At 38.0% G+C, this 27,541-nt stretch overlaps 1 protein-coding gene across 1 annotated transcript in view; it reads right to left on the reverse strand.

The window, feature by feature from the left end:
- Positions 1-1,160: 1,160 nt before the first annotated feature.
- Positions 1,161-27,541, reverse strand: part of hspa4.L (heat shock protein family A (Hsp70) member 4 L homeolog) — a 28,439-nt gene continuing 2,058 nt past the window's right edge. The window contains exons 2-19 of the mRNA XM_018252133.2: positions 18,599-18,656; positions 16,905-17,045; positions 16,293-16,415; positions 15,656-15,755; positions 14,861-14,994; positions 14,442-14,686; positions 13,679-13,755; positions 12,848-12,999; positions 12,374-12,480; positions 11,842-11,975; positions 9,313-9,494; positions 7,895-7,981; positions 7,037-7,189; positions 6,740-6,865; positions 4,219-4,326; positions 3,704-3,823; positions 2,969-3,130; positions 1,161-2,571 (exon numbers count right to left, since the gene is read on the reverse strand). Coding sequence (XP_018107622.1) covers positions 2,374-2,571; positions 2,969-3,130; positions 3,704-3,823; positions 4,219-4,326; positions 6,740-6,865; positions 7,037-7,189; positions 7,895-7,981; positions 9,313-9,494; positions 11,842-11,975; positions 12,374-12,480; positions 12,848-12,999; positions 13,679-13,755; positions 14,442-14,686; positions 14,861-14,994; positions 15,656-15,755; positions 16,293-16,415; positions 16,905-17,045; positions 18,599-18,656 — 2,407 coding nt within the window. The 3' untranslated portion in view covers positions 1,161-2,373. The remainder of the gene's footprint in view (positions 2,572-2,968; positions 3,131-3,703; positions 3,824-4,218; positions 4,327-6,739; positions 6,866-7,036; positions 7,190-7,894; positions 7,982-9,312; positions 9,495-11,841; positions 11,976-12,373; positions 12,481-12,847; positions 13,000-13,678; positions 13,756-14,441; positions 14,687-14,860; positions 14,995-15,655; positions 15,756-16,292; positions 16,416-16,904; positions 17,046-18,598; positions 18,657-27,541) is intronic.

The following is a 27,541-nucleotide window of genomic DNA, read 5'->3' on the forward strand; positions in this document are numbered from 1 at the left end:
CAGTCCAGGCCTGATCAGAACCATCTAATTCCAGGCTTTAAGGAGTTCAATAAATGCCCATCCCATTAAAGAAGTGGTTCATCTTATGTTAACTTTTAGGGTGTTACAGAATGGCTAATTCTAAGCAACTTTTCAATTGGTCATGATTTTCTTTAGTTTTTAAATTATTTGCCTTCTCCTGACTCTTTCCAGCTTTCAAATGGGGGGTCACTAACACCTTCTAATGCTACAAATGTAGCTACTTTTGATTACCCGTCTTTCTATTCAGGCCCTCTCCTATTCATATTGCAGTCTCTTATTCAAATCAATATGGTTGCTAAGGTAATTTGGACCCTAGCAACCAGAATGTTAAAATTGCGGCTACTGAATAAAAAGCTAAATATCTTAAAAAAAAAAAAAAAAACAACTCAAATTATAAAAAATTAAAATCAGTTGGGAATGGTCTCTGAATATCCCTCTCTACATCATACTAAAAGTTAACTCAAAGGTGAACATCCCTTAAGGTTCTCGCTGACTTCCAAACGCTGTAAGAAAGATGGATATTAAAGCTCCTTCAAATGTGCTTCTAGAAATTAATACTTGCATATAGAGGCACATTTATTAAGGGTTGAATTTGATTTTACTTGAAAGTCTAATGGGGGGTTATTTTAAAAATAAATAAATAAATTTAAAAAAAAATTAAATATCTAAAACTCTGACTAATATTCCCAACCCGAAAAACTCGAATCGAATTTGATTAAACTCGATTAAAGTTTTTTTCTCCAAAAAAAACCTTGAATATCAGGAAGGCTACAATAGCATAAAAATGGTCACTAGAAGTCTCCCATTGACTTGTCCATGAATTCTGCAGGTTTTAGATGGCAAATTGTCGATACGAGGGCCGGAGTATGATAAATCTTGCAATTCAAATTAAAACTCGAATCGAGTTTGGATAATTCACAATTCGAATTTGAGAGTTTTGACCAAAAAAAAAAAAAAAAAAAAAAAATTGAAAATTTGGATTTTCAATTCGACCCTTAATAAATCTGCCCCTTAGTTTGACATGGAAAAGTGGCTTCAAGTTTGCCCAAAGTTTATACTCCTAGGCCCAAGCAGAAAAGGTTTTGGGCAACAGATGTTCTAAAAAAAAAAAAACAAAAATGAATTACAATGGACACAAGTTGCAACCCAGCATGTTTATTTTGAGACAAGAACTGCTGTGTTTTAGAGTTTTGATTATGTAACAATCATAAAAAAAAAATTACAAAGATGGATTATATCTATGGGGGTATGGTAACTTACTGGTTACTAAGTCCGGATCAGTATTAGATGTAAATCTTGCCTGCAAATGTTTCCGCTTATCAGAAACCTTCTTGCGGCAAGAATTTTAGCCAATACTTGTGTTCTAAATACATGCCCCATGTTTAAAATAACATGAAGGACGAATAGACTGCATTGCATGGCCTTAAGTGATTCACCTGCTGTTACAATATGAAGCCGTGGCTCGAAAGCAATACTTGCTGTGCCTCCCCCGGAGCAAGGCTAAATTCATGTAGTTCTATATTTTATAATTCAGCATTAAAGACAGTCATTCGTGGCTTTGTTTGAGTTAAACACTAATCAGAAACAACAAAGGCCGTTAATCCAGCATTAAAGATGGTCATTCGTGGCTTTGTTCGAGTTCAACACTAATCAGAAACAACAAAGGCCGTTAAACTATTGAAGCTTTTCGTTGCGACTTCCATTAAAGGATGGGCGAATGGTACCTATCAAACTGCATTTAAAACACTCACCTACACCTTGATAATGGAAAACATAATGAGATCAGCAAATGCCAGTACTTATAGGACAGTAAACTCAGGGTACTACTAAGAGACCACTATCAGTGCTGAGTTTTAATACTCTGGTTTCCAGCTGTCAGTGGGGCAGTAGTGCAGCATACAGGGAAAGATGCAAACCAAGACTTCAGGATCTGGAGTAAAGTTAAGCGCATGAACACAGGAGTGTCCTTTGATTGTGGCTTTTTGTAGCAATTCAACTTATTGTAGGTAGGTAGGCCTTGAGTTCTACTATTAAGCTGCATACCTGTTGTAGCTACGGACACACTGGCCTACTGGCTAATGTGCGAGTTACAGCCAACACTAATCAGTTGTAGCAACAAGGATTTACGCTAAAGCAACATAAATAGAAAAGAACATTCAAACAAACAATACGAATGCCAAATGATCAGTAAAAAAATAAACAAAAAGAAGAAAAAGGCGGGGGGGAGAAATAAAAGGGGTGACTAACTAGGAAAACTGCTGTCTCTTTCCTCGGACTGGTACTCTGAGCCGTATGTGGGTAACAACTTAAAGCTTTATTATACTGTTTTAGAATAGAAATAAATGATGGAATTTATTCAATGTCCATTTCAGGGAGCTTCTTCTCTGCCTCTGCAGCAGCTGCATCTGGCTTCGGCTCAGCACCCTGTGGCCCTTGGCTGTTTGTATTGCCATCTACTGGTCCGTTCTGCTCACTTGACTGCTCCTCTTTCGGTGGCTCGACCTTGGGCTTCGGTTTTGTTACTATTGGGTTGCACAAGTTTATTAACTCCTTCAAAACGATGGATGCAGGCGTAAAAAAAATAAGAGGAAAAAAAAGTCAACATATGTTTATGTTCTTCTGATATCAATGCATACAAGTGAGGAACCTATTAAATACACAGTGCATATCTGGTGTGGACAATGTGCGAGCAACACAATAGTGTGAAGAACTGCAGACCAGCCAAAATATACACATTTCATTTACTTTTTAAATTCCAAATTATGTTCCGTCTGCAAACAGCTTTGGGAAAAAAGCTGCAGCTTAACCTCTTTGCACATGGACTACTCTCCGTCTGAGGAGAAAATGACAAGGCTGCTCTTCGTCTGCCATTGGCCGAATGTAACTTAATATACACCCCAAAACAGCAGGAAAGGTGTGAGAGGCACACAATATGCAGTAAACTCACTTTAGCTTTGCCTTGGATATCCTTGGTCTTCACTATTGGGTCTGCAGTAGGATCTTGCTTCATCTGTAAATTCATTTTGTTATTCAGCCATTCCATGGCCTCGTTAATGCTCTTTTCCATTTTTTCCATATCAGCGGGATCCAAGTGATCGTAGGCCTCTTCCTACAAACAAAATATATTTATATATTTCATTTGCTTTTTATACTCTGAATGCTGTTCCATCTTCTAACAGATTTTTTTTTTAAAAAAACTGCAGCTTAACCACTAATTGTTCTAATAAAATCCCAAAACTTGCCCCCAAAACTAAAACAAAATCTCCTTTTATTCTAAAAAGAGTTTATTTATATTCACTTAAAACAACCACAAATTAGGGTTTCAACTGAAAAACACTGATGTAGGGACAGTTTATTCGGGAGCCCAATAGCCTGTGTGTATGTGTAGAACATCAGATCTTAGCAATAAAAGTCAGCAGTACATCCCACTGAGCTCACACATAACTAGGGATGCACCGAATCCAGGATTCGGTTTGGAAGTAGGCCTTTTTCAGCAGGATTCGGCCGAATCCTTCTGCCTGGCCAAACCAAATCCAATCCATTAGGAGCCAAAGGGACTTTTTGTCACAAAACAAGAAAGTAAAAAATGTTTTCCCCTTCCCATAGGATTTGGAATTCTGCCATTCGGCTGAATTCAAAATAGTGGATTCAGTGCATCCCTACACATAACCACAAACCTTACCTTATTTTTGTACGCGTTAACAACTTTCAAGTAAAGTTGAATCTGCTTCCCCAGTTCTTCAAAAGCTTTTGGTCTTTCCTCGTATTCCTGATTGCGTATCTGTATAGGGTTCCCTAATTTCTACAAGCAAAAAGAAAAAGATTATAGGCATTGAGAGGGAAGATCTGCATAGCCAGTTAGTAGTCAAATGTAGGTGCGACAAACAGCTGTGTTGTGTTTCATCCATGAAGTGAGACTGTAGTAGATTCTACACAAAAGTACCAGTGTGCTGTTGCAATTTTCATATTCACTTCTGCTCTATGATGAAGATTTACTGGCAACACAAGGCTGCAAGATTTTTTTTTTTTTTTAAAGTACTAGCATTGAAAGGGTTAAAGAAAAACTATGTAATAAAATTAGTGCTATCCACAATTGTAGATATTTTAAAACAAGTGCATAAGGACTGGCTCTACAAACCTCACAACCAGACAACACGGATAAACGCTTGTAGAAACAGAAGGGGTTTCAGGTTTTACCTTTAAATCATTTAACTTATCGATATAAACTTGTTTGAGCTGATCTTCCCCATCTTCGTACAGCCAGTTTTCAGTGTCCTCTAGTTTCAGAATGAAGCTGTTCCGGTCCTGTCAATAGAAGTACAGAGACATTAGTTCCTAGGGATTGCTAAACAAAGGCTGTAATTGGTTGATAATTATCCCCTGGAGAACTGCAAGTAAGTTCTGTTTGGCTGCAAATTTGTATCTTTTCTCCTCCAAGCTAGGCATATTAAAAAGAAAAACAGCATTGATGCAATTGAGAGCAAAATGGATCTGTGTGAATGTGCTGACAGGCTAAGGACTAGAATATCAGTGCACATAGGGGACAGAAGCACTATAGTATGTGTTTGAGCACCAAAATCCTCTCTGTGTACACAACAGGTTGTTCCCTTATTTGTCAGCATATAAACATGATCAGAAGGCAGCAGGAAGTAGTATCCTCTTCTATGTTAGACATCCAGTCACTCCAGCCTTTATACATTCAATTTTTGGCTAACTATTTTGCACAGCCTATTTAACCACTTTTTATTTTTATACTGAACTGTTCCTTTAATCTACATGTTTGAGGCTGAATTACCAGGATTTGGGTCAATTTATAGAAAATGTTAAAGGCTTATAAAAGGTTTTATACACCTATTTAGGGTGACATTCCAAAACAAATCTAAATTACAGATATTAGGGAAGGAGATGAACTAAAGTTAAAGTGAACCTTTTTTATACATCTAACAATTGTTTTTGCATGCTATTTATCATTTTGCTTTATTATTGCTCATGTATACCACTGCTCAGTAATTTTTAGGATTATCCTTAGAATTCTATGCACTATTCAGGTCAGACATAGTAGCAGATCTGTCTTGCCCCCCACATGAGAATCACATATGCCCACATGCACTGCTGCAAATTATTAAGGAGTTGTAACATACCAAATCTAAATAGGACCTTCTGTTCTGGACTAGTCTGCAATAACAAATAGCTCTATTTGATGATGTGAAACCATCCGATAGCACTTAAACACCAGCTGTAAATGTGATTAGATAACTGGTAAGTTCTTTATGGAAGCAGCAAGAGTGTCCAGGTAAATATTTGTTTTTGTAAAAAGTGAGAGAAATTTATTGCAAGTGCAAACATGAACACATAAATTAAGGCTCTGAGCAAGGAAATAGTCCAAACGGAATATTCTTCCTCAGCCTGGAGATTTGCAACTTTAGGAAAAAACTTAAGGAAAAAGTGTCTGACCTCTAATGTCCTGCAAATATTTAACATGCTTTCTATTAATTTCTTCATTGAAATACGTTCTATAGCAGTTGTTCATACTTAGGAAATGCTCGCTAAAACATTGTCATCTGAAAGCAAAACTTAAAGGGATACTGTCATGGGAAAATGAATCAGTTAATAGTGCTGCTCCAGCAGAATTCTGCACTGAAATCCATTTCCCAGCTGCCCCAAGTCATGTGACGTGTGCTCTGATAAACTTCAATCACTCTTTACTGCTGTACTGCAAGTTGGAGTGATATCACCCCCTCCCTTCCCCCCCCCCAGCAGCCTAACAACAGAACAATGGAAAGGTAACCAGATAGCAGCTCCCTAACACAAGATAACAGCTGCCTGGTAGATCTAAGAACAACACTCAATAGTAAAAACCCACGTCCCACTGAGACACATTCAGTTACATTGAGAAGGAAAAACAGCAGCCTGCCAAAAAGCATTTCTCTCCTAAATTGCAGGCACAAGTCACATGACCAGGGGCAGCTGGGAAATTGACAAAATGTCTAGCCCCATGTCAGATTTCAAAATTGAATATAAAAAAATCTGTTTGCTCTTTTGAGAAATGGATTTCAGTGCAGAATTCTGCTGGAGCAGCACTATTAACGGATTCATTTTGAAAAAAAGTTTTTTTCCCCATGACAGTATCCCTTTAAACTATTTTAAGTAAACGTCCAATCATTTTTATGGATGTGGTGTGCCCAGTTAGCTGTACGGCTCTACATTATTTCAGGAGCAAGTGTTGCTGTACTGCAACTCGTTGAAAAGGGTAGTTTACCTTTAAATTTACTTTTAGTAGGATGTAAGCAGGAATATATTGATACAATCTGCAATTGGCCTTCATTATCTGAATTGTTTTGCTTTTTGTATAGCGGCTCTCTAGTTTGCAATTTCAGCAGTTGCCTGGTTGCTAGGGTTAATTAACACTTGCAAAAAAATTTACCGGCCAGTGGTGGGGGCGGGTACTAAATGGGCGGGCCATGATGTAAAAAGGGACGGGGCCACGGGGGTGTCGTGCCACGAGAGGGGCAGAAGGCGAAGAAAAGGTAAGTTTCCATCTGAGGGCCAAGGGCTTTTGTTAAGGGTATTACAAATTATCTGCAGCTACATTGCCGGTAAATTTGTAATTCCAGCCCTGGCAGGTGTTTTACCAGTCTGATGGCGACCCTAATTGAAAACAATAACTTGCTGACTGCAAAAAAAAGATTTGGATTTGTGCTCAGAGGGACAAACTCACATCTTCACTGACAAACTTCTCATAGATCCCACTCAGCTTGTCCCTCATCTCATACACATATTCTTCTACTGCATTCTTGGCATCAATCCTTTCCTTCTCCAGTTTGTCTTGCATGATCATCTTGCCCTGTGTGGGGGAAGAGAGAGAGAGAATCAGCATCTTATACCCAGGCTCTTTCACATTTACTTCTATTCCACGGAATAAATGCATTTTTTACATATTTAAATATGTAAAAAAAAAAAAAAAAAAAAAAAACCGAATTACTGGCACAAACAGTTTATATTTTTAAGTACATACCTCATTCTCGACAAATAAATTTAGCATGTCCCGGCCAATCTGCCATGGTGGGTAGTGCTCAATGGGCAAGTCCACTGTGCTGGTCTTCACTTTTGCTTTCTTGGCTTGGGGAGGCTGATCAGTCTTTTTATCCTTGGCCCCAGGTTGTGAGGTCTATCAACAGAACAAACAGCAGGCATTATACAAAAAGCTTGGGTTACACAGGGCTGGGTGAAAAATGCAAAGCTTCTGAGTAGTAAAATAAATTAATTTTAAGCTCTATCGTTTATCCAAAAATCCCATATCACATAACCCACTCAGATTCTATGTAGCTCCAAGTTATATAGTGTTAAAGGAAAACTATACCCCCAAAACAATGTAGGTCTCTAAAAAGATATTGCATAAAACAGCTTATATGTAAAACCCTGCTTCATGTAAATAAACCATTTTCATAATAATATACTTTTTTAGTAGTATGTGCCATTGGGTAATCATAAATAGAAAATTGCCATTTTAAAAAATAAGGGCCGCCCCCTGGGATCGTAGGATTCACTGTGCACACAAACATGCCAAACAAACGATACATGTTAGGTAACATGAGCCAATTAACATACAGAGTTGTGTCTTTTGCTTCCACACTTCTTCCTGTTACAGTTAGAGTTGTAGTATTTCTGGTCATTTGATCTCACGAAATGTTGGGTCAAGGCAAGAGATGTAAAAGGCCAATATTTACTTAAATATATATTCCAGTTTGGTAAGATTCTTTAATATGCCACTTAATTTGATGTAAACTGTTGCTAAAGTATTCATTTTGGGGGTATAGTTTTCCTTTAATAATGGTTTCCAACACAAGGAAAAAGCTTAGAATATTATAGGCACCTCCATCTCATCAGGATTAGTCTTGGTTTCTGCTTGTGCTTGCTGGTTCTCTTCTAGTTTAGGCTCTTCTTGATCAACTTGCATTTTCTGCCAATGGAGAGTTGGATAAGCATCACAAAACATGCATTTCTGAAGATACTGTAACTGCTATACATGCAATGTATCTAACCCTTTATCTGTACACCTGTGTAAATAACAGACACTTGACAATTGTTTCTCTGTATTTACTGCTACCTAAGGCAGATTCACACATCCATCATTACCAGGCCCATTATTTAATGCACTGCTATGAAACTATTTACATGTAGCAGGATGATTAGTCATTGTGCATGTTCCAGGTCCTCATTACTCTAATAAGATGGTGTCATACATAAATGTATATGTAGTCCTTGAACAGACTGGAGGCTGGAAAAATCCACTTGAGGACCACATCAACATCTTGAAACCCAATAAAAATCTGTCCCATCTAATAACTTCCTTAGGTAGATGAAATATTTTCAGAAAGCCAATACGGCTGATACAATGCTAGCAAGGTATTTAAATAATAAATACTTGCAATCCCCCTTTATGCAAATCAGAACTACAAAAGGGCCAATTAACAGCAAACCTGACCCAAATAACCCAGGAATTTGCACAGGATTATCAAATTCTTTATTCCCAACAAAAAGATCCTCCACTGAGGGAATTGGATGGGTTTCTCTATATATTCAATTTATCACATCTTTTACGACAACAGGTAACATTGGTGTCTGACCCAATTGACACTGAAGAGATCAAACAGGTGATAAAGCATCTCAAATTAAACGAATATGAAGGACTAGATGGTCTAACAAGCAAATATTACAAGCTCCTGGCCACAAAACTACTACCACAGCTAAATGTTATGTTCAATGATATTGTGCAAGGGATCTCTTAATTTAATCTGGAAGCCCTCTCTGTACAGATTGCAGTTATAAGGACACAACTGATTGTAAAAACTTCCATCCCAATCAGGATTTCTACCAGGTCGACAAGTAACTGATAATATTCGCAAGGGACTTAACTTAATCAATATAGCTAAAACCCAAAATACTCCCATGCCATTAGCTATAGACCTGGAGAAAGCATTTCAACCCTAATCCGGATTTGCATATGTAAATTAGGGGTGGGAAGGGAAATCACTACTTTTCATCACTAAACAAGGAAGTAAAAAAAAATTTAATTTTTTCCTTTGCCGTCTCTAATTTGCATATACAAATTAGAATTCGGTTCTGTATTCGGCTGAATTTCCCTAATAGTGGATTTGGTGCAATCACCGTGCACAGGTATTGTGCAATCACCATGCAAAAGGCCCTAATTTGGCTGGAATTATTAACAGGCAAGCAACAGTACATCTTATGTTCCCTCCTGAATGGGAAAATTACGTTTGGTATAAGTACCTCCTCCTCCTTTGTAACCTGATCTGTTTCCATGGGTTCCTCACCGTCTTCTGTTTTGTGTATCTCAACGAGAGAGGCACTGGATACACTAAATATTCCATGGATGTTCACACGTACTTTCACCTTTACTTTAGAGCTGGACCCGTCAGCTTGTGGGATGACTTTCTGAATGTGAAATTGACCTAACAGACAAAACAACATATAAAAAATAAATAAAAGAGTGAAACTTTACCACGGGGTGTGTCTTTTGATGTTTATTTGCTTGGATTAACATTAAAAGTTTGACTTGTTGTGCACTTTGAGGACAGAAGTCTCTAAAAAATCCTCTTCAACCAGAAAAGGGGTTTTTATACTTACAGAAAATCCTTTTCTAGACGGCCTGAACTGTCAGTGCAGGCTCTGTGGGGTTAAGCATTCATCACTGGAGACAGGACAGAAGGAAAAAAAAAAAGTTCTGGTTCCATATAAGTTGGTGCTCCTCTCTCTCTCTTTTTTTTTTCCTCTGTCCTGTCAGGAGGTTAGGATATATCCTTCCTTTTTATTATTTCATCTTTTTTGTCTGCTTCAGCAACTTGAAATTGCACATAACTGGAAAGAAAAACAGTTCTGGTTCCACCCTCTCCATATGAGTTGGTGCTCCTCCCTAGCCATTTTGCTGTATCAGGGCACGCAACAAAATAGTAACGTTTGTCTTTTTCAGAGTCTTCCTTGGACATATCACTATCTGATATTTCTCCCAATCCTGGCTTGCTGGTTCACTGGTGTCGTTCGTGCCAGATGAATTTGTGTGCATTAAAACCTGTGTTTTTTGTTTCTTCTGATGTGTAGACCGACTAATGGTTGACTGTATCATGACCTTTATCCAGTCAAACAAATCCTCCAGCTGTGGAAGATTTGCTAAAGTAGATGGAATGGTTCCCTGTGCAGAGTCTTGGGTCAAAGGTAGTGGTGTGGATTGACCCTGACTGGGGTTTTCATGAGCTTGAGTGTCCCTTGGTTGAGCAATAGTGCGATTTGGGGAAAGTGTTGGTGCAGAGTCTAATGGGTCTACTCAGTCCGAACACACTCCTTGTACAGTCTTCTGCAAGGTAAGTTTACATACCCTGCGTTACCAAAACTGTGTGGTAGCCCTTTTTTCTGTGGCCTCTTTTTGCCTTTGGTGCTAGAGTGGCAATGGCCATGTCCTTCCTGAGATCTTCCAAAGTATTTTCGGCGGTCATTATGCCAGTTAGATATAAGGCCAATCTGAGTGCTATAGTTGTAATTGGTATTACTTGAGAAAAAGCTTGTGAGTTGAAATATGACCTGTGGGCAATTATAGTTTTTGTATAAGTAATACACAACGCTACTGTGTGAGCTCCAGAAGTAGTGATTATGTGTGCTCCCACAAGTATCGATCTTAAAAAGTCCCCTAATTGGTAAGAGCAAGTTGTTTCTCACTGTTCTGGTTTTGCGTGCGTTGTCTCAGTTTGCACCGGAGTTTGTACAGACGAGTGCGAACCCAATGTGCCCGAGGGGACATAGAGCACTCGGACATGTGACGAATGAGCATATGTCATGCACAAAAAAATCCCATGGTGCCAGAGGTGCGGTGCGTTCTTCTTGCCCTCCAACAATTTTCCACAATGGAGAGGTAGAGGGGGACGTGCTTGAGACCTTCTGTTATTGAGCAGTAAAGATCTTTTAAATATGGTGCACTCATTCTCCCTGCCAATAATCTTACCTAGACAGCAGTTGAAACCAAGGCTATTTGTGCCCAATGATCTGGAGTAGCACCTATCTCTGAAAATGGTCGCTGTCTCCTGCAGTGGCCTGCTAGCTCTGAGTACCTGTGCACTGCAAGTCCCATCCCATGCAATTATGGGGAGACTTAGTTATGGCAAACCTGTGGTGTGCCAAAGGGCTCTTTTATGTTCAATTTCTAAGCAAACAAAAAAGATAATATAATAAAAATGAAGGCTATATCCTAACCTCCTGACAGGACAAAGGAAAAAAAACTGAGGTGGAAGGGAGGAAGACCAACTTATATGGATGGAGAGGGTGCAGCCAGAACGTTTTTTTTCCCTTCTGTCCTGCCTCCAGAGATGAATGCTTAACCCCACAGTGTATGCACTGACAAGTAGAGACATGCTAGAGAAACCATGATTAGGGCAAAGACACATAGGTCAGTTCAGCCAAAAAGCACCAAGTGAGCCACTGCCCTAAAGTTATGGAAAGGGCAAGAATTATAGCTTTTTAAAAAAAAAAAAAAAGTAGCTTGATTCAGTTATCTAAACGACATTTTATGTAAGGAATATTTTAAGTGTTTTGCCTTATGTTATCTTCAGTTTTTCCGCCTGATGGGAAGAATGAAGGGCTGTAACACACGGGATGCAGAGGAACATGTTTTATCACCCATACTGGAAGAGGTGTGCCACAACCCTGCAATTTATCTGATTCTATCAAGCAAAATATCTTCAGATTTTCATGCTGATGGCTAGATTTAAAGACCAACTGAATAATAAAAAAATAACAAATTCTTGTAATTACCTAAGGAGGGGTCTGGATAGGGCAATTCCTTTGGAGCACTGTAGTAAGCATCCAGATTAAAGGAATCCTTTCTGTAGAACGTAAGCACTTTGGAGAAAGGAGCTGCATGATTCTTAGGGAAGACTTCACAATCACTGAAAGTAAGAAGAAAGAATTTATGACACCCAGTATAAGAGAAACTCAACAAAACTTGACAGAACAGCAGATTCTCGGACACCAGTTCAACGGGTGATGATATTTGCACAATAAAATGGAGGTGAAAGTGATGTGCACTGTAGGGGGGCACACTATTTAAGGGCAATGGCCTGCAGTTTAACATTTAAAACTTTGCCTTCCATGTTTACTCCAAGCAGACCCAATATCACTGTCCTTGAAATGCAACTTGAATGAGACTATTTCATGCATTAAAAAATACAGCTGCCAAACCTCTGAAAGTTGTTCTTGTAATTAAAATTCTAGCAATGTCCAACACACAAAAATTAAAAAATAAGGTTAATACTGTAAACCAAATATTTAACAGTCAATAGTTTACCTTAAACCTTCCTCAGCTGGAGAATTCCATTTTAATGATATGGGATATGGTACTAGATCTGTGATAGAAAATTCTCGCACTTTAAAAGCTGGGGATAGGATGGCACACTGTAACAGAAAGAAAAGTCACTTTGCAAATTGTATAAAACAGAACAACAGCTTACATAAATCTATCCATCATCTACATAGCTATATGTATTATTTTAATCTTATTGCATATTATGCCTCCCTGCCACTGCATTTTAAATCATTAAAAAACATTGAATTACACAAACACACGCACAAAGCTCAGTGATAACATTTTGCAGCTACAGCACTTCAGACTAGTTTATCAGGAACTATGCAGTCAATTTTGGCAGAGATTGTCTTTTTTTTGTTTTTTTAAAGAAAGATATTATGCAGACTCGGCAACAAATCCCCGTTACTGCAATAGCACTTCAGATTTTTTAAGATCTGGTTAAGGTGGTTCACTCACCTGCAATGCACAACCTCTGGCTACAGCTTCATCAGCATTCAGTGTTGTACTGACTTCTTTGCCGAAGAACCTCATTATTCTCTCCTTCACAGCAGGGATTCGAGTGGCACCACCAACAATCTCTACTGCATAAATATCTTCTTTTTTTAGCTCTAAGAAAACAGCACCACACAATCAGTGATTAATAAACAGTCTAATGACCAAAATTTAGGGGAGCCCTAAAATTTAGCAAGTTCTAATCAGACTGTCTCTCTTTAAGCGCCATAACACAGCAGCCGTTGGCTCTGCTGCTGAGCCTGTGTATTTTTTACAGACTGAAAGAAGCGAATCCACTACGTGCCCCAGCTGCATTGATCTACACTTTGTGAAAGCAGCCATCTCTATTAATAAGTTCTGCTTGTATGTGGTCACGCATCGGAGGTCAGCCCAAATTTTCAGGCCAACCTCAACTGCGTGTGACTAATGTCTTATGTGAGAGTTAAACTTTCTTTTGGGAATGCTATGTATGTAGCATGAGGCAAGTAAATACCCACTATTTCCAGAAGGCTTTATGCTGCACACAAGTGAAAGCAGTTCAAATGAATGGAGATGTGGCATGGAATGGATCCACTTCTCTTTGCTGGAAAAAAAATCCACAGGCCGAGAGCTTTGTCTGCCCTTGGCCTAAAACTTATAACAGTATCTTTTAAACTAAACAACTCACAGAAAGTGGGGAAAAAAAAATAACCGCCTTTCCCCTTGTTTAATATTCTACAAAATTCTGAATTCATGATAACTATGTTAGAAAAATTGCACCATTTGGAGACTTTGATTTAGTCTTTATTTACTTACTGGCTTGTTCCAAAACACTTCGTAGAGGTGGTTCAACTCGAGATAAAAGACTGTCACACATTTCTTCAAAATGTCCTCTATGTTGGGAAAAAAAAAAAATAGACTTAACACAGTCGAAATATCACTAATTTGTCTCTACTTAACAAGGTCAGGGATAAGGAAAAAATACCCTAATGTGTTTAGTTAGGACAAATGGGTTGAGACAACAGAGGAACAGGACTTTCCTTTTTTGCTTACAAAAGGTTAACAGAGCATTTCCGTAAAGACCAGAGGGGAAAACAACTAACAAGGTTTTCCCAAGTATAACATGTACAATATGTTCTAAAGCACCGCTACACATTTCTTTCCAAAGCCATGTTACTAGTGATTTTAAAATGTTAGTTATAAAATATGATTCTAGTAAAACCACATAGGTGGCTATAGTAAACAATATTTTGGCATCTTTTTAGTACTTAACGTGAACTAGAATCTATGGTTTATCTGTGATAGACAAGGCACTAACATTTTGACATTGTTCGTAAATTAAATAAATGTTTAGATTGGGGCTTTGTACATAAACTGTTTCCAAATGGATTTTCAACAGGCCACACTACCATTACTAAAGGGACTGGATTGTTTTTTCCAAGATCACAGTCTCTTGATATTGAACTCCAGAAGGCAAATATCACTTTACCCGTTACAAGGTACAACTTTCATAAATCTAAAACAGCTGACAAAATATAGAACAATAAAACAAATAAGGAACATAGTAAAAGGCTATTACCGATTCATAGATCCAGACACATCAATGTCATTCATGAAACATTCAATATTAAGTGGTAGCTGAGAAGCATTTGCGCTCATCAGCTTCTTAAGCTTCTCACACTCCTGAGCAAGACGTAGCAAAGGCCTAATCTTGGACTTGATTTCCAGCTTGTATTTTTTACCGAATTCTTCAACGAAATAGCTTACCAAAACGTCATCAAACTTCCTGCCACCCAATGTAGGGTCAAATGATGTGGCTAGGACCTGCAGAGGTAATTGCAAGCAAATGTGGTTAATGGTGCAATTTTGCTATAAGAACTCATGCAAAGGTATTGTTGCCAAATGATATTAAAAACAGTAATGTGTTTATATCATATATCAATAATAGTATGTGCACAGAAGGCTCCAGTCACCGAAATACTCGAAAGCAACTCTCACTTTTAGTTTGCCCTTGTTGAATGCACAGACAGACACTTGATAGGCAGAATGTCCCATATCCACAAAAACAACAATTCTGGGTTTCTCTTCTGGAGCAGGCAAGTCTTGTTTATAGATACCATAAGCCAAAGCAACTGAAAAGAGAAGATGTGAGGAAGAAAATAAGAAATTGTGTACTAAGTGCTTCCCATGAGAATCTTAGGGTAAGGCCACACTAGGCGATAGCGCGGCGATTTGACTCGCGGCAACTTTTCGCCGCGACTTTTAAGCCGCAATCGCTGGCGAAACTTTGGCGCTGGCGTCTATGGGGAATCGCTGCGTAAAAACACACGCGGCGATCTTTTTTCTATTGTCGCTCGAAATCGCCTAGCGAGGCGATTTCGAGCGACAATAGAAAAAAGATCGCCGCGTGTGTTTTTACGCTAGCGATTTGTCGCGATTCCCCATAGACGCCAGCGCCAAAGTTTCGCCAGCGATTGCGGCTTAAAAGTCGCGGCGAAAAGTCGCCGCGAGTCAAATCGCCGCGCTATCGCCTAGTGTGGCCTTACCCTTAGAGACTGGTTTCTTTGTAAAACCAAACATAAATAATTGTTACAGTGCCTTTTCCTCAATGTGTTGCTCTGTTTTTGTTTTAATTGTCCAGATATATTTTCTTTAATATTCTGAAGCATATTTATAGATAAAGTTGCATTACAGTCACATGGGGGGGGGGGAAATCGGCTGTTCCTTGCAATGTGTACAAAGTATAAAAGGTTGATTTTCTTAGTATGGCGACAAATGTGCTTCTGTCTTTACCTGCAGTTGTTTCATTAATAAGGCGCAAACAATTCAGCCCTGCAATCTGTGTGGCATCAACTACAGACCGCCGTTCTGCATCCGTAAAGAAAGAGGGTACCTGAAATGATAATTAAAGCACACACGTTTCTTCACAATCCCTAGAATACAGAACTATCCTCTTTATTATGACATACATGTGGCACTCAGCATTCATAAAAAGCAAACGGGTTACGTAAAGGAAAAAGCTATTCAGTGAAAGGGCTTATGCCCAGAAAGTGGGGATACTCAACAAGCTCATAATTCGGCTGTGTTATTTCACCATCAGTCATTGTAGAACCTGATGGACAAATCTTGGATATGGTTTCCACTATGTGTGTGCATGTTACAAATCAATTTGCCGTTATCATGCACTAGATCTAACTTTTCTATTGCCGCAAAAAAGCAAGTGCAGAAATAAGTTAATGTGCATTTGTTGAACATCTCTTCAACAGGCCCCACTGAATTAATAATATTAAACAGCATAAGCCTCTCAAAGGGGGAGGTATTTGTAAGCCAAGAGTATATAGTCTCAAAAAGTAATCTGCAGTTACATGCCCATGTCCTAAAAAAATCCTACTTTCATTGTATTTTACTATTGTCTTGTCATGCTACTCACAGCCACAACGCAGTCCACTACAGGTTTCTTTAATGCACTCTCTGCGGTTTCTTTCAGCTTGGTTAGCTGCATTGCAGTCACCTGTTCAGTGGTAAAACATTTCTCCTCTTCCAAGTATACAACCTGCAATTGAGAAAGAACAAAGTTGGTAAATCATGTAAAGAAGCCAAAATACAACCCTTGCTTAAGTCCTGCATGGAACCAATTTTTGAAAGCTGACCCCAAACCAAGTTTGCAGCAACAGGGTTGTAGATAAGGTAGTTGCGGAAGTGGCATCATCATAAGTTGGCTTCCAAATTCATACCCACAACCTGCAAAAAAGAACTCTTACCCATGCCACTGGCAGAATTTTGCCAATGGCTGTCCTCTCAGGAAAAGGCTTAGGGGCTTATGTAATAAAAGGCGCTACGTTTGCACAGGTCACCTGTTTAAAAGCAAACATCTTATTGGTTGCTGTGGGTTACTGCTCCTGGGCAAACTTAGCACCTTTTATTACATATAGGGGTTAGTGGTCAAAATACCATTCCCTTTCCTCTTAAAAACACCTCCTCTGTGATGACATAGCACCAAAACAGCAAATGAATTTCCTTTTGAAAGGAAAGAGGATCTTACCTTAATTCCTGCAGAGCCTGTTGGCAACTCCACAATTTCATAGGCAAGACCAGGCTTTTCCGCTTGCACAAATGGATCCGTGTATGCCCGCCCATGGAACCTTTTGAAGCCTTGTAATGTGTTCTTTGCATTTGATATTACCTAAAATGAAACGTTACACCAAAGGTGCAATTTGCCTTTTAACCATTTATCTTTTCTACATTGGATAAGGAACAATTTTGTTTAAATAAGGATAAGGAACAATTTTGTTTAAAGGAAAACTATACCCCCCCCCCAAACAATGTAGGTCTCTATAAAAAGATATTGCATAACACAGCTCATATGTAAAACCCTGCTTCATGTAAACAAACCATTTTCAGAATATACTTTTCTAGTAGTATGTGCCATTGGGTAATCATAAATAGAAAATTGCCATTTTAAAAAATAAGGGCCGCCCCCTAGGATCGTAATGATTCACTGTGCACACAAACAAACCATACATGTTAGGTCACATGAGCCAATTAACAGACAGAGTTCTTCCTGTTACAGTTAGAGTTGTAGTATTTCTGGTCAGGTGATCTGAGGCAGCACACAGACGATCACAAAATGGTGGTTCAAGGCAAGAGATGTAAAAGGGCAAGATTTACTTAAATATATATTCCAGTTAGGTAAGATTCTTTAATATGCCACTTAATATGATATAAACTGTTGCTTAAGTATTCATTTTGTGGGGTATAGTTTTCCTTTAAGGAGAGTATTTCACATATCAGAAAAGTTGAGTAATCCAAAAAACGTATTTAAACAGTTCTGAAAACAGCACATATACACATAATAACATAATCATTATTAGTTTACAGCATGAAATAGGACAACGCCTTCAAATATCACTCAGGAAATTGTTCTTGAGGACAATGAAACTCAGTGTTTTACAGCCCAATAATTACAGTGTGTTCTTGGCACTGACGCTAATCAATAAAAGAGAAAAACGAACCTCATGCACGTGTGCATGTAAGCATTTATGCTCTGAGTGTAAAAAGGCCTCCACCCAAAAAAAACAGTAACTTAGTCTTAGTTCAAAATGTATACATCTCTTAATTGGGTGACAGCACTGGTGGATCGCCATGTAGTTTAAGGTGATGGATGGACTAGGGATGCAAGGAAAACAGCTTTATAATAGTGGCACACACATTGTCCTGCATCCTGGACATGTAGCAACGTCTATACCATCGTAGTATTTTAGATTTCTCTCCCACCTTTCATAATGATGTTACACCTAAATCATATGACCTGGGGGAGATTACCTTAAATATATATATGGTGGTGCTGTTACCATCTTGTTTTTCTTGAAGTATTATCTAATATGGTAGGACTTTTTACTTTCCAGATACTGCAATTTGGAGCAACATTTCTTAGGGCGGGCGCCATTTCTACCGGGGTGGCAAATCTAACCGAAAATGGCTTGCTGTTTACTAACCTAGTGATCGCCACAAGTAAATTAGATTACTCAGGGTCTCACAGCAATTTGGCTCAATCACGGGAAGATGCAAGAGCAGGCAATTTCCTTCAATAAGCCGATACGATGCAAGTAATGCAATTGATTTGCAGTGATAACAAGGTTAATGAATGGCAAGGCATTTTCGGGAGGGTTCGGTCACACAAACACACACACACATTGTACATACACATGTACACACACAAAAATGGGGGGGACTTACTTGGCTTTTGGCTGCTGCTCCAATAGACCGATTCTTCGGACCAAAGGAAATACATGCTCTGTCAGATAAATATATAGATTCATGAATAAAGGCATACATTTGTTTTTATTGGCAGTTAAGATTCTTCATTTATTTTGGAGCGCTCTAAAAACTGCAGGTATTGGGAGGGCACAGGGTAAAGACAATTTTTTTTCTCCAAACTTAAAAACAGCATTTGTTCATTTATCAATTCTTTTTTTTTTTAACAATTCTTTTATTGTGCAATTATAGCAATACAGAAAGACAGTTGTATAATAGCATTGCATCTTTGTTTTCCTTTTCATTAACCAAATAAACAATCTTTACAAACATTAACCAGCATGATGTCATCATTCACTTTCAGGTTATTATACACAGGTTCATTCCAATTACTGATACATAAAAAAAAACAGTGTAACATACAGGTATGTTCTTCTACTGCAGTTAGCCCAGACCCGTATCCTCCTCTGTCCAGGGTGCCCAAATTTTATTGAATTTCTCATTTATCAATTCTGACAATACAGAGATGGCGTAACAAGTTCAAGGCATGTTCTGCACGTTATTTGAATTCAATTCTAATTTGTAGGCCTTTGCACATAACGAGAGACGGAAAAGTGACAATTTCTAGTTCCAAACTGCTACCTACCCTATAAATATTTAGTTACTGCGTGCACAGAACATAGGTTTTTGTAACAATGGCTATTTGGATGGCAATATGAAAATCATGTTTAGGCCACAAGAATTGCTACAAGTTTTCTCTTCATGCAAAATGTAATGCTTTGAAAACATGTCTTGATAACCTGTGTATAGGCAAGAGGACTGGAATTTTTATTACAATCCCTTCTATATTTGAAATGCAATTTAACATAGCAAACTTGCAAGACTTGACCTGTTAATAAATATCTTGGTATCACTAACAAGCTGTTCCTGCCCAGATTATCTCCAAATCAAAAATGTAGTTAAGGTGAACAACACACACAGCAATGTAGACAAGGTACAAGGGTACACAACTGCATGTGTAGTAACCCAAAAAAATATAACACTAAAAAGTTCAAAACAACCCTGTGTGCCCATACCCAAAATCTACAATGCACCGTTTCTCTTTTACAGGGGTTCTTCACCTTTAAAGGGGTGGTTCACCTTTCAGTTAACTTCTAGCATGTTATCGAATGACCATTTCTAATCAAACGGTTTTCAAAAGGGGGTCACTGAAAAAACAAATGCTCTGTAAGGCAACACATCTATTGTTATTGCTACTTTAAATTACTCATTTAGGATGGAACTGCTTTATGGCAGACTGTTGTTTCTCCTACTCAATGTAACTGAATGTGTCTCAGTGGGACCTGGATTTTACTAAAGAGTGCTGTTCTTAGATCTACCAGGGATCTTGTGTTAGGGAGCTTCTATCTGGTTACCTTCCCATTGTTCTGTTAGGCTGCAGGGGGGAAGGGAGGGGGCGATAATACCCCAACTTGCAGTAAAGAGTGACTGAAGTTTATCAGAGCACAAGTCACGTGACTGGGGGCAGCTGGGAAACTGACAATCTGACTAGCCCCATGTCAGATTTCAAAATTAAATTTATAAAACATCTGTTTGCTTTTTTAAAAAATGGATTTCAGTGCAGAATTCTGATGGAGCAGCACTATTAACTGATGCATTTTGAAAAATATTTCATGACAGTATCCCTTTAAAATAATTTAATTTACAACATGTAGCTATTTGCAGTTTGATGCACATAGGTAAAATAACTGCCAGTAACTGGTTGTTGTACCACAGCAGTCTAATGATCTATGGCAAATGAAGAATATCAATCAGCCTGCTGGGAGAATGTGCTTTTTATTTACACACACTTACGGGGGTGCCAAAAGAAAAAAAGTAGTCCCGATGCCTGGCATCTGTCTATCATGATCTTATTTCAACAGTCATTGATCTATGCTTAGAAACTTTAGAAAGACTTCAAGAGTTCTTTTACAAAAACGTTTCAGTTTCATTTGCTGGCTTGTGAAACACTGATCTGTGATGCAGACTGGAACCATAACAGTTAACAGAAGAAACTGATATAAATTCCAAGTGAATAGACTATCCCTTTAATCCTAAGTAAAGTAAGGAGAGTTTTCTGAAATGTGGAAATAATGTACTTTTAGGGAGGTATTTATCAAGGATCTAGTTTGTGAGGTTTTTTTTTTTCTACCTTCAATAAACTCACAACTGGAATGTTTTCTTATTTTTGAAAAAAAACAGATTGTACAATAAAGTGAATGAATGCAATGGGGGGGGGAAAACTCGAATACCCAAACTGATCGAGCCGTCTGTAAAAGAAAATTCAAATAACTCCAAATCGATCGGGTTTTCAAGTGCAAACCTCTGGCAAAAACATCTTCAAATGGTTCAAGGGACTTGCCATTGACTTCTACATGACCTCGACAGGTTTTAGCTGGAATATTTTTAGATTTGAGCTTTTTGCAGCTTCGGGGCATAATACATGTAAAAAATAAATAAATAAATAAATCGCTTTTTAGGGGAAAAACTCGACCGTTGATAAATAATTCCCTCAATCTCACTAGTTAAATCCTTCTGGATTGTTTTAATTTGGTTGTTGCCCGTGGCTTTAAGTGGTAAACATGGCCCTAAACAGAAGAGGAGAAAAAGCCCAAGTGATTTGATACATTTTTGCATACTAGGCCTCCTTTTTTCAGATAGTTTACATCATATCCAGTCTCTCCTTCCAGTGTTTTTACATTGACAATGAAACTCATAGGCTTCCACTCAAATGGATTCCAAGAATCTGAAAGGCCACTTCAATATGTTCCTTCAGAATTGTGCTTAGTATGGAAAGATAAATATGCAAGCATTGTATACAATATCTGGGTACAAGCCTAACATTAGTAGCTGTCCTCCTGTGGAGTTCCCTTCTGTCTTCCTAAATGAGGATTACAACACAACAGGCAGCCTATGGGAAGTATATTGTGGTTGTTGAAAAAGTAAATACAAAATTCCTTTATTTGCCATTCCATCATGGACACAGTAGAAGCAAGAGCCATGGCTTCCTCTGGGTAGGAGAAAAATTAGGAACAAATAAACAACTAAACAAGGTCACTACATTGACAAAACCATGGCTGTGCTTTAGATCTTCCTATCTAAACTACATTCTACAAATGCAATCATCTAAAAGTTACAAATAATGCATGTGTCGACAGATCTGTTGTCAGCAGCTTGCCCACTGAGACTCCATCGTCAACTGCATGCAATAAAGCTAGAAGTCTCATGTGTGGGCAGTTATAATGAACAAGGCTGTCTACCATTTACTATTCTCTAACAAGATCTACAGATTCCAGTCTGGGCCTACGTGTATTGGAATAGCCTTTTTCAGAATTCTACTGGGCTCAGGGATGCAGCTCTAGCTCTTCAGAGACTAGAGCAGTACAAAGAGAAACACCTCTCCGCAACAACTACTTATCATTTACTCCTGACAAAGTCAAGATCCACATATATGTAGTTAATAATAAGATGGCTGTGGGTATACCTTTGTATCTTCTGACAGCATTGCACACTAACTTCACATGCTGAATAAGGAAAATGCCTGATCCAATGTTTACCATTCCCTCAAACAAAAATAATCAAAAAAAATAAATAAACTATAAAAAAAAAGGACCATAACTGTTCTTGCAAGGCTTTTCATATCTCTGCAACTTGTACTTAGCAATACCTGTAGGGTGAAGAAAAAGAATCCAAAAATGAGCTTACACAAGCACACCTTAAATTTGGAAGCTATGAACCTCCATCAGATTTGTAATATCTCCAGGCTGAGTAGATTCATACAATTACTGCAACCCAAGTATATTTAAGCATAAAGACCCATCAGAGTGCCTTGCTCCAACTTTTTATTTATCTGTTCATACAATTATCAGGAGTTAAAAGGGAGCAGTGTATATAGACTGCTCAGACAACACACAAAGACGGAGAGGTTAGAATATGTGAAGGACGGTAGATTTAATACTCATTAATACTCATTTGGATGTAATAAGTGGAATATTTAACTTGCAATATAGGCAGAAAAGGAGAATATGTATGAAGTCATTGTGTATTTCATTGTATACAAATAATATTGTACATTAAATACAAAATATACTATAGAATAGAGGAAGCAATGACAGGACAAACAGGTATAAAATCCGTTATCAGGAAACTACGAATTATGGAAAGGCCATCTCCTATACTCTATTTTATCCAAATAATCCAAATTTTTAAAAATGATTTCCTTTTTCTCTGTAATAATAAAACAGTACCATGTACATGATCCCAACTAAAATATAATTAATCTTCATTGGAAGCAAAACCAGCCTATTGAGTTTATTTAGGGGCAGATTTATTAAGGTTTGAATTCGAAATTCTAATTTTCTAGTTGGATTTTTGGTCAAAACGCAAAAATTCGATTTGGGAATAATCCAAACTCGAATTCAATATACCTGGACCCTAGGCACAACTTTAATTTGACTATTTTCCACCTAAAACCTGCAGAGTTCATCTAGAAGTCAATGGCAGAGGTCCAGTGACCCATTTGAAGATGTGAATAGCCTTTCTGACATTCAAGTTTTTTTTTCAGAGAAAAAACTTGATTCGAGTTTAGTTGAATTCAATTCGAATTTGATTTGAGTTTTCAGGTCGGTAATATTCGTTCGAGTTTTAGCTATTCGAGTTTTTTCTTTAAGAAGATGCTAATCGAATTTCGAGGTAATTCGAATTAAAAAAAACTTTAACATTCAACTTTGATAAATCTGCCCCTAAATGTTTACATTTACAGTAAAATTAGGGCATGAAGATCTAAATTACGAAAAAGATCCGTTATCTGGAAAACCCCAGGTCCAGCGCATTCTGGATAACAGGTCCCATACCTGTACCTGTCATTTTAAAAAAAATGGCGTGTTGTGTGGACTGAAAATAAAAGTGGAATGTGTAATGGATACGTACCAATACTTCTTTAAGGAGAACCAAACCCTTGCTACTAAAATCCCCTACCTGCTCCCCCCAGCCTATGTGTTACTTTTGTTAAATGCCCCTTACTCTTTACTTACCCCTCAGTGCAGATTCTGTCCATCAGAGTTCATAGGCGCCATCTTCAGCCATTTCGGTCTTCTTCCGGCGCTTCAGCAATTTCCATGACTTTCAGCGCATGCAGTTGTCGCGAAACAGAAAATTTCGCCAACTGCACATGCGCCAATACGGCACTTACTTTACGAAGATTACCGGAGAGAAGAAGATGGCTGCCGTGAACTCTGATGCCCTGAATCTGCACAGAGGGGTAAGTAAAGAGTTAGAGGCACTTAGCAAAGGTACCACCTAGGCTGGGGGGGTAGCAGGGAGGGGTGGTCTATGTATGGTAGGGTTTAGTTCTCCTTTAAATGGGTGGTTCATCTTAACTTTTAGTATGTCCTAAGCAACTTTTTTAATTGGTCTTCATTATTTATTTATTTTTTTTATTATTATTTACCTTATTCTTCTGACTCTTCTTCCAGCTTTCAACTGGGGGTCACCAACCCCATCTAAAAACAAATGCTCTATAAGGCTACAAATTTATTGTTCTTGATATTCCCCTTGATAAAGGACTTGGCATTTCAAATTCATGTGAATTTTTTTAAATTCGAATATACTCACAAATCGACTGGGAGGTTATTTAAAAAAAAAAAATTTGAATGTATAATATTCAATCTAATGGTTCCAACCCGAAAATTCAAATAGCATTCGTTTTGTATGCGATTCATACGAATCTAGTTTTTTCTCACGAAAAAAACTCGAATGTGAGGAAGGCTATTAACATCTCATCTGACCACTTCTATTGACTTGTACATGAACTCGGCAGGTTTTAGGTGGTGAATATTCGAAATTAGGACCATTTCCATGGTTGAGGTGGGATACATCTCACATTCTAATTTACATTCGAATAGGGGATTAAAATCTGCTTTTGACACATTTACTATTGGTCGAATATCGAGGATTAATTAACCCTCGATATTCGACTATCGAAGTTAAGTCCTTCGACTTCGAATATCGAAGGATTTACTGCAATTCGTTTGTTCGATCGAAGGAAAAATCGTTTGATCGAACGATTAAATCCTTCAAATCGAACGATTGAAAGGATTTTAATCCATCAATCGAATGATCAGAAATTGGCTACAAAGCCTATGGGGACCTTCCCCATAGGCTAACATTGATGCTCGGTAGGTTTTAGGTGGCGAAGTAGGAGGTCAAAGTTTTTTTAAAGAGACAGTACATCGACTATCGAACGGTCGAATAGTCTAACGATTTTTAGTTCGAATCGTTCGATTCTAAGTCGTAGGCGAAGGTCGAAGTAGCCAATTCGATGGTCGAAGTAGCCAAATTATTCTATTCCTTCACTCGAGCTAAGTAAATGTGCCCCTAAGAAATTTTCAGCACCTGATAAATCTGCCCCATAGTAGCCACAGCAGAGGCAGAAAAGGAAGCTATGCTTAATGAGCGTTATAAAAAATGTATGACATTTGAAAACCCTTAAACTTGTAAACAGTGTCTAGCAGCCTAATCCAAGGTTACTCCCACATACAAGATGTGACTCATTCATAATATAATCACTGGGTAAAGCATGGTAAACATTTTACAAAACAACTGTCGACTGCCACTGAAAGTTTCACGTATGGCTATGGACACAATTTAACGGCTTGCTTTAAGTTCTTTTGTGGCAAATCTGGCTAAATAAAGCATAAATGGAATGATTAGGCGAGTGCTGTGAATGGATGTTTAATGGAGACATGCCCATGTGCTCATGCCAGCAGCTGAGTTCATATTATATTATATATATATATATATATATATATATATATATATATATATATATATATATTATATATAAGTGTGGGTTGTGCTCCCAATACAATTGTATTGCGGCTTCCTCATCCAAAATGTGAGCATGGCTTGGTCATTTCCAGGTAGGGGACCCGTTATCCAGAAAGCGCTAAATTACGGCGAGGCCGTCTCCCATAAACTCTACTTTAACCAAAATAATCCAAAAATAATTTCCTTTTTCTCTGTAATAATAAAACCATACCTTTACTTGATCCCAACTAAGATATAATTAATCCTTATTGGAAGCAAAGCCAGATTATTTAGTTTACTTAATGTTTAAATGAATTTCTTGTAGAGTTAAAGGTATGAAGATCCAAAATACAGAAAGATCCGTTATCCGGAAAACCCCAGTTCTGAGCATTCTGGATAACAGGTCCCATAGCTGTTTCACTAAACTTGTAAAATCCAATTAGACAATGGCTCTATTTAGATGTAGTTGTGGTCCACTCGCAATTGGTCTGCATTTTATTTCACCGCCTCATAAAATGAAAATAAAAACTTTTTAATGAAATATTAAAAAGAGGTGGCTGAAGTGTAATGGCCACCTAAAGCGTTTCGGGAACACCCCTTAAAATTATAGGCCTATGATTAAGGGGTGTTCCCGAAACGCGTTAGACGCAGAAATGCCAAAGTGCATGGGGCCCAATGCAAACAATCTTTACCTAAGAAAAAAGAAAGAAGATACAACGTCACAGGATTGTTTCCATGTCAGCTTAGTTAATAATCAAATACAAAGGTGTCTCTTCTTATTGGCAAAAACAGATTAGTCCATCAATAAGGTTTGTTTAAATACATTTATGATAAATGCAATTCCTGCATTTCGGATCCTTCTGGATAATGGGTTTACAGATAACAGATCCTATATTTATATGTTATTTTGAATTTGTGTGGCACGGTTAACACATGTCTGAAAATCTAAATGACAGGATCTCTCAAAGTAAAAGCTCCATTCACTAGCAACATAGAACTCCCTGTTCTGCATAATTCTGCGAGACAGAACAACTTACAGATCAGAGAAAGCATTCGGACGCCAGGAAGATGGAGAAAAATAAGTTAATGCTTTAAGTACAAAGACAGAACTATTGATTCATTTGCTGGTGTCTTTATGGTCTCAGTGATTAAATAGAGTATGAACTACATTACTTTATATCATATTTATCTCCTCATTTAAATCAGTTTGAATTAGCTTTGCCATGCAACCATTGGCTATCTTTGTTTAGCGCAGATACCATGGTGTTAGATTTACGACACACCCAGTACTCCAAGAATTGGCCAGATATTTATCAAATGGGTTATAAAAATTCTTGTTGGGCGAGGACCACATTGGTGTATCTCTGCCAACAGATCTGCATTATTGAAGTGATGAATTCTGGGACTTCGAGTCCCTCACCTTTAGTATGCAGTAGAGAGTGATATTCTGAGACAAATTGCAATTGGTCTTCCTTTTTTAGTATTTGTCGTTTTTGAGTTCTCTCGCTTTTTATTCAGCAGCTCTCAAGATTGCAATTTAAGCAATCTGGTTGCTATGGTCCAAATTACCTGAGCAACCATGCCTTGATATGAATAAGAGATTACAGTATGAATAGTAGAGACCTGAGCAGAAACATGACTAATAGAAAGTAGTAATAACAATAAATGTGTAGCTTTACAGAGCATTTGTTTTTAGATGGGGTCAGTGACCCCCGTTGGAAAGTCAGAAGGCGGTGGAAAATAATACAACAATTGTAAAAAAAATGTAAAAATCAAGGTCAGTTGAAAAGTTGCTGAGAATTAGCCGTATAACATACTAAAAGTTAATTTAAAGGTGAACCGCCCGTTTAAGACTGAACTGTGTGTGTGTGGCTCATTGCAGCCTCCAATCAAACTGACCAATATGGAAACTACAGAAACCAGAAGGAGAATGCAGAAAGTGATGTGTATAGTTAAAACAGCAGAGGGTTTGTGAAATCATGGCCAGTGCTCAGTGGCAGTTAGGGTTGCCACCTTTTTAAAAATAATTTACTGGCCAGTGGCGGGGGTTGTGCCACATAAGGTGGCGGGCCATGTCGC

The sequence above is a fragment of the Xenopus laevis genome, chromosome 3L (assembly GCF_017654675.1).
Source record: "Xenopus laevis strain J_2021 chromosome 3L, Xenopus_laevis_v10.1, whole genome shotgun sequence".
NCBI lineage: Eukaryota > Metazoa > Chordata > Amphibia > Anura > Pipidae > Xenopus > Xenopus laevis.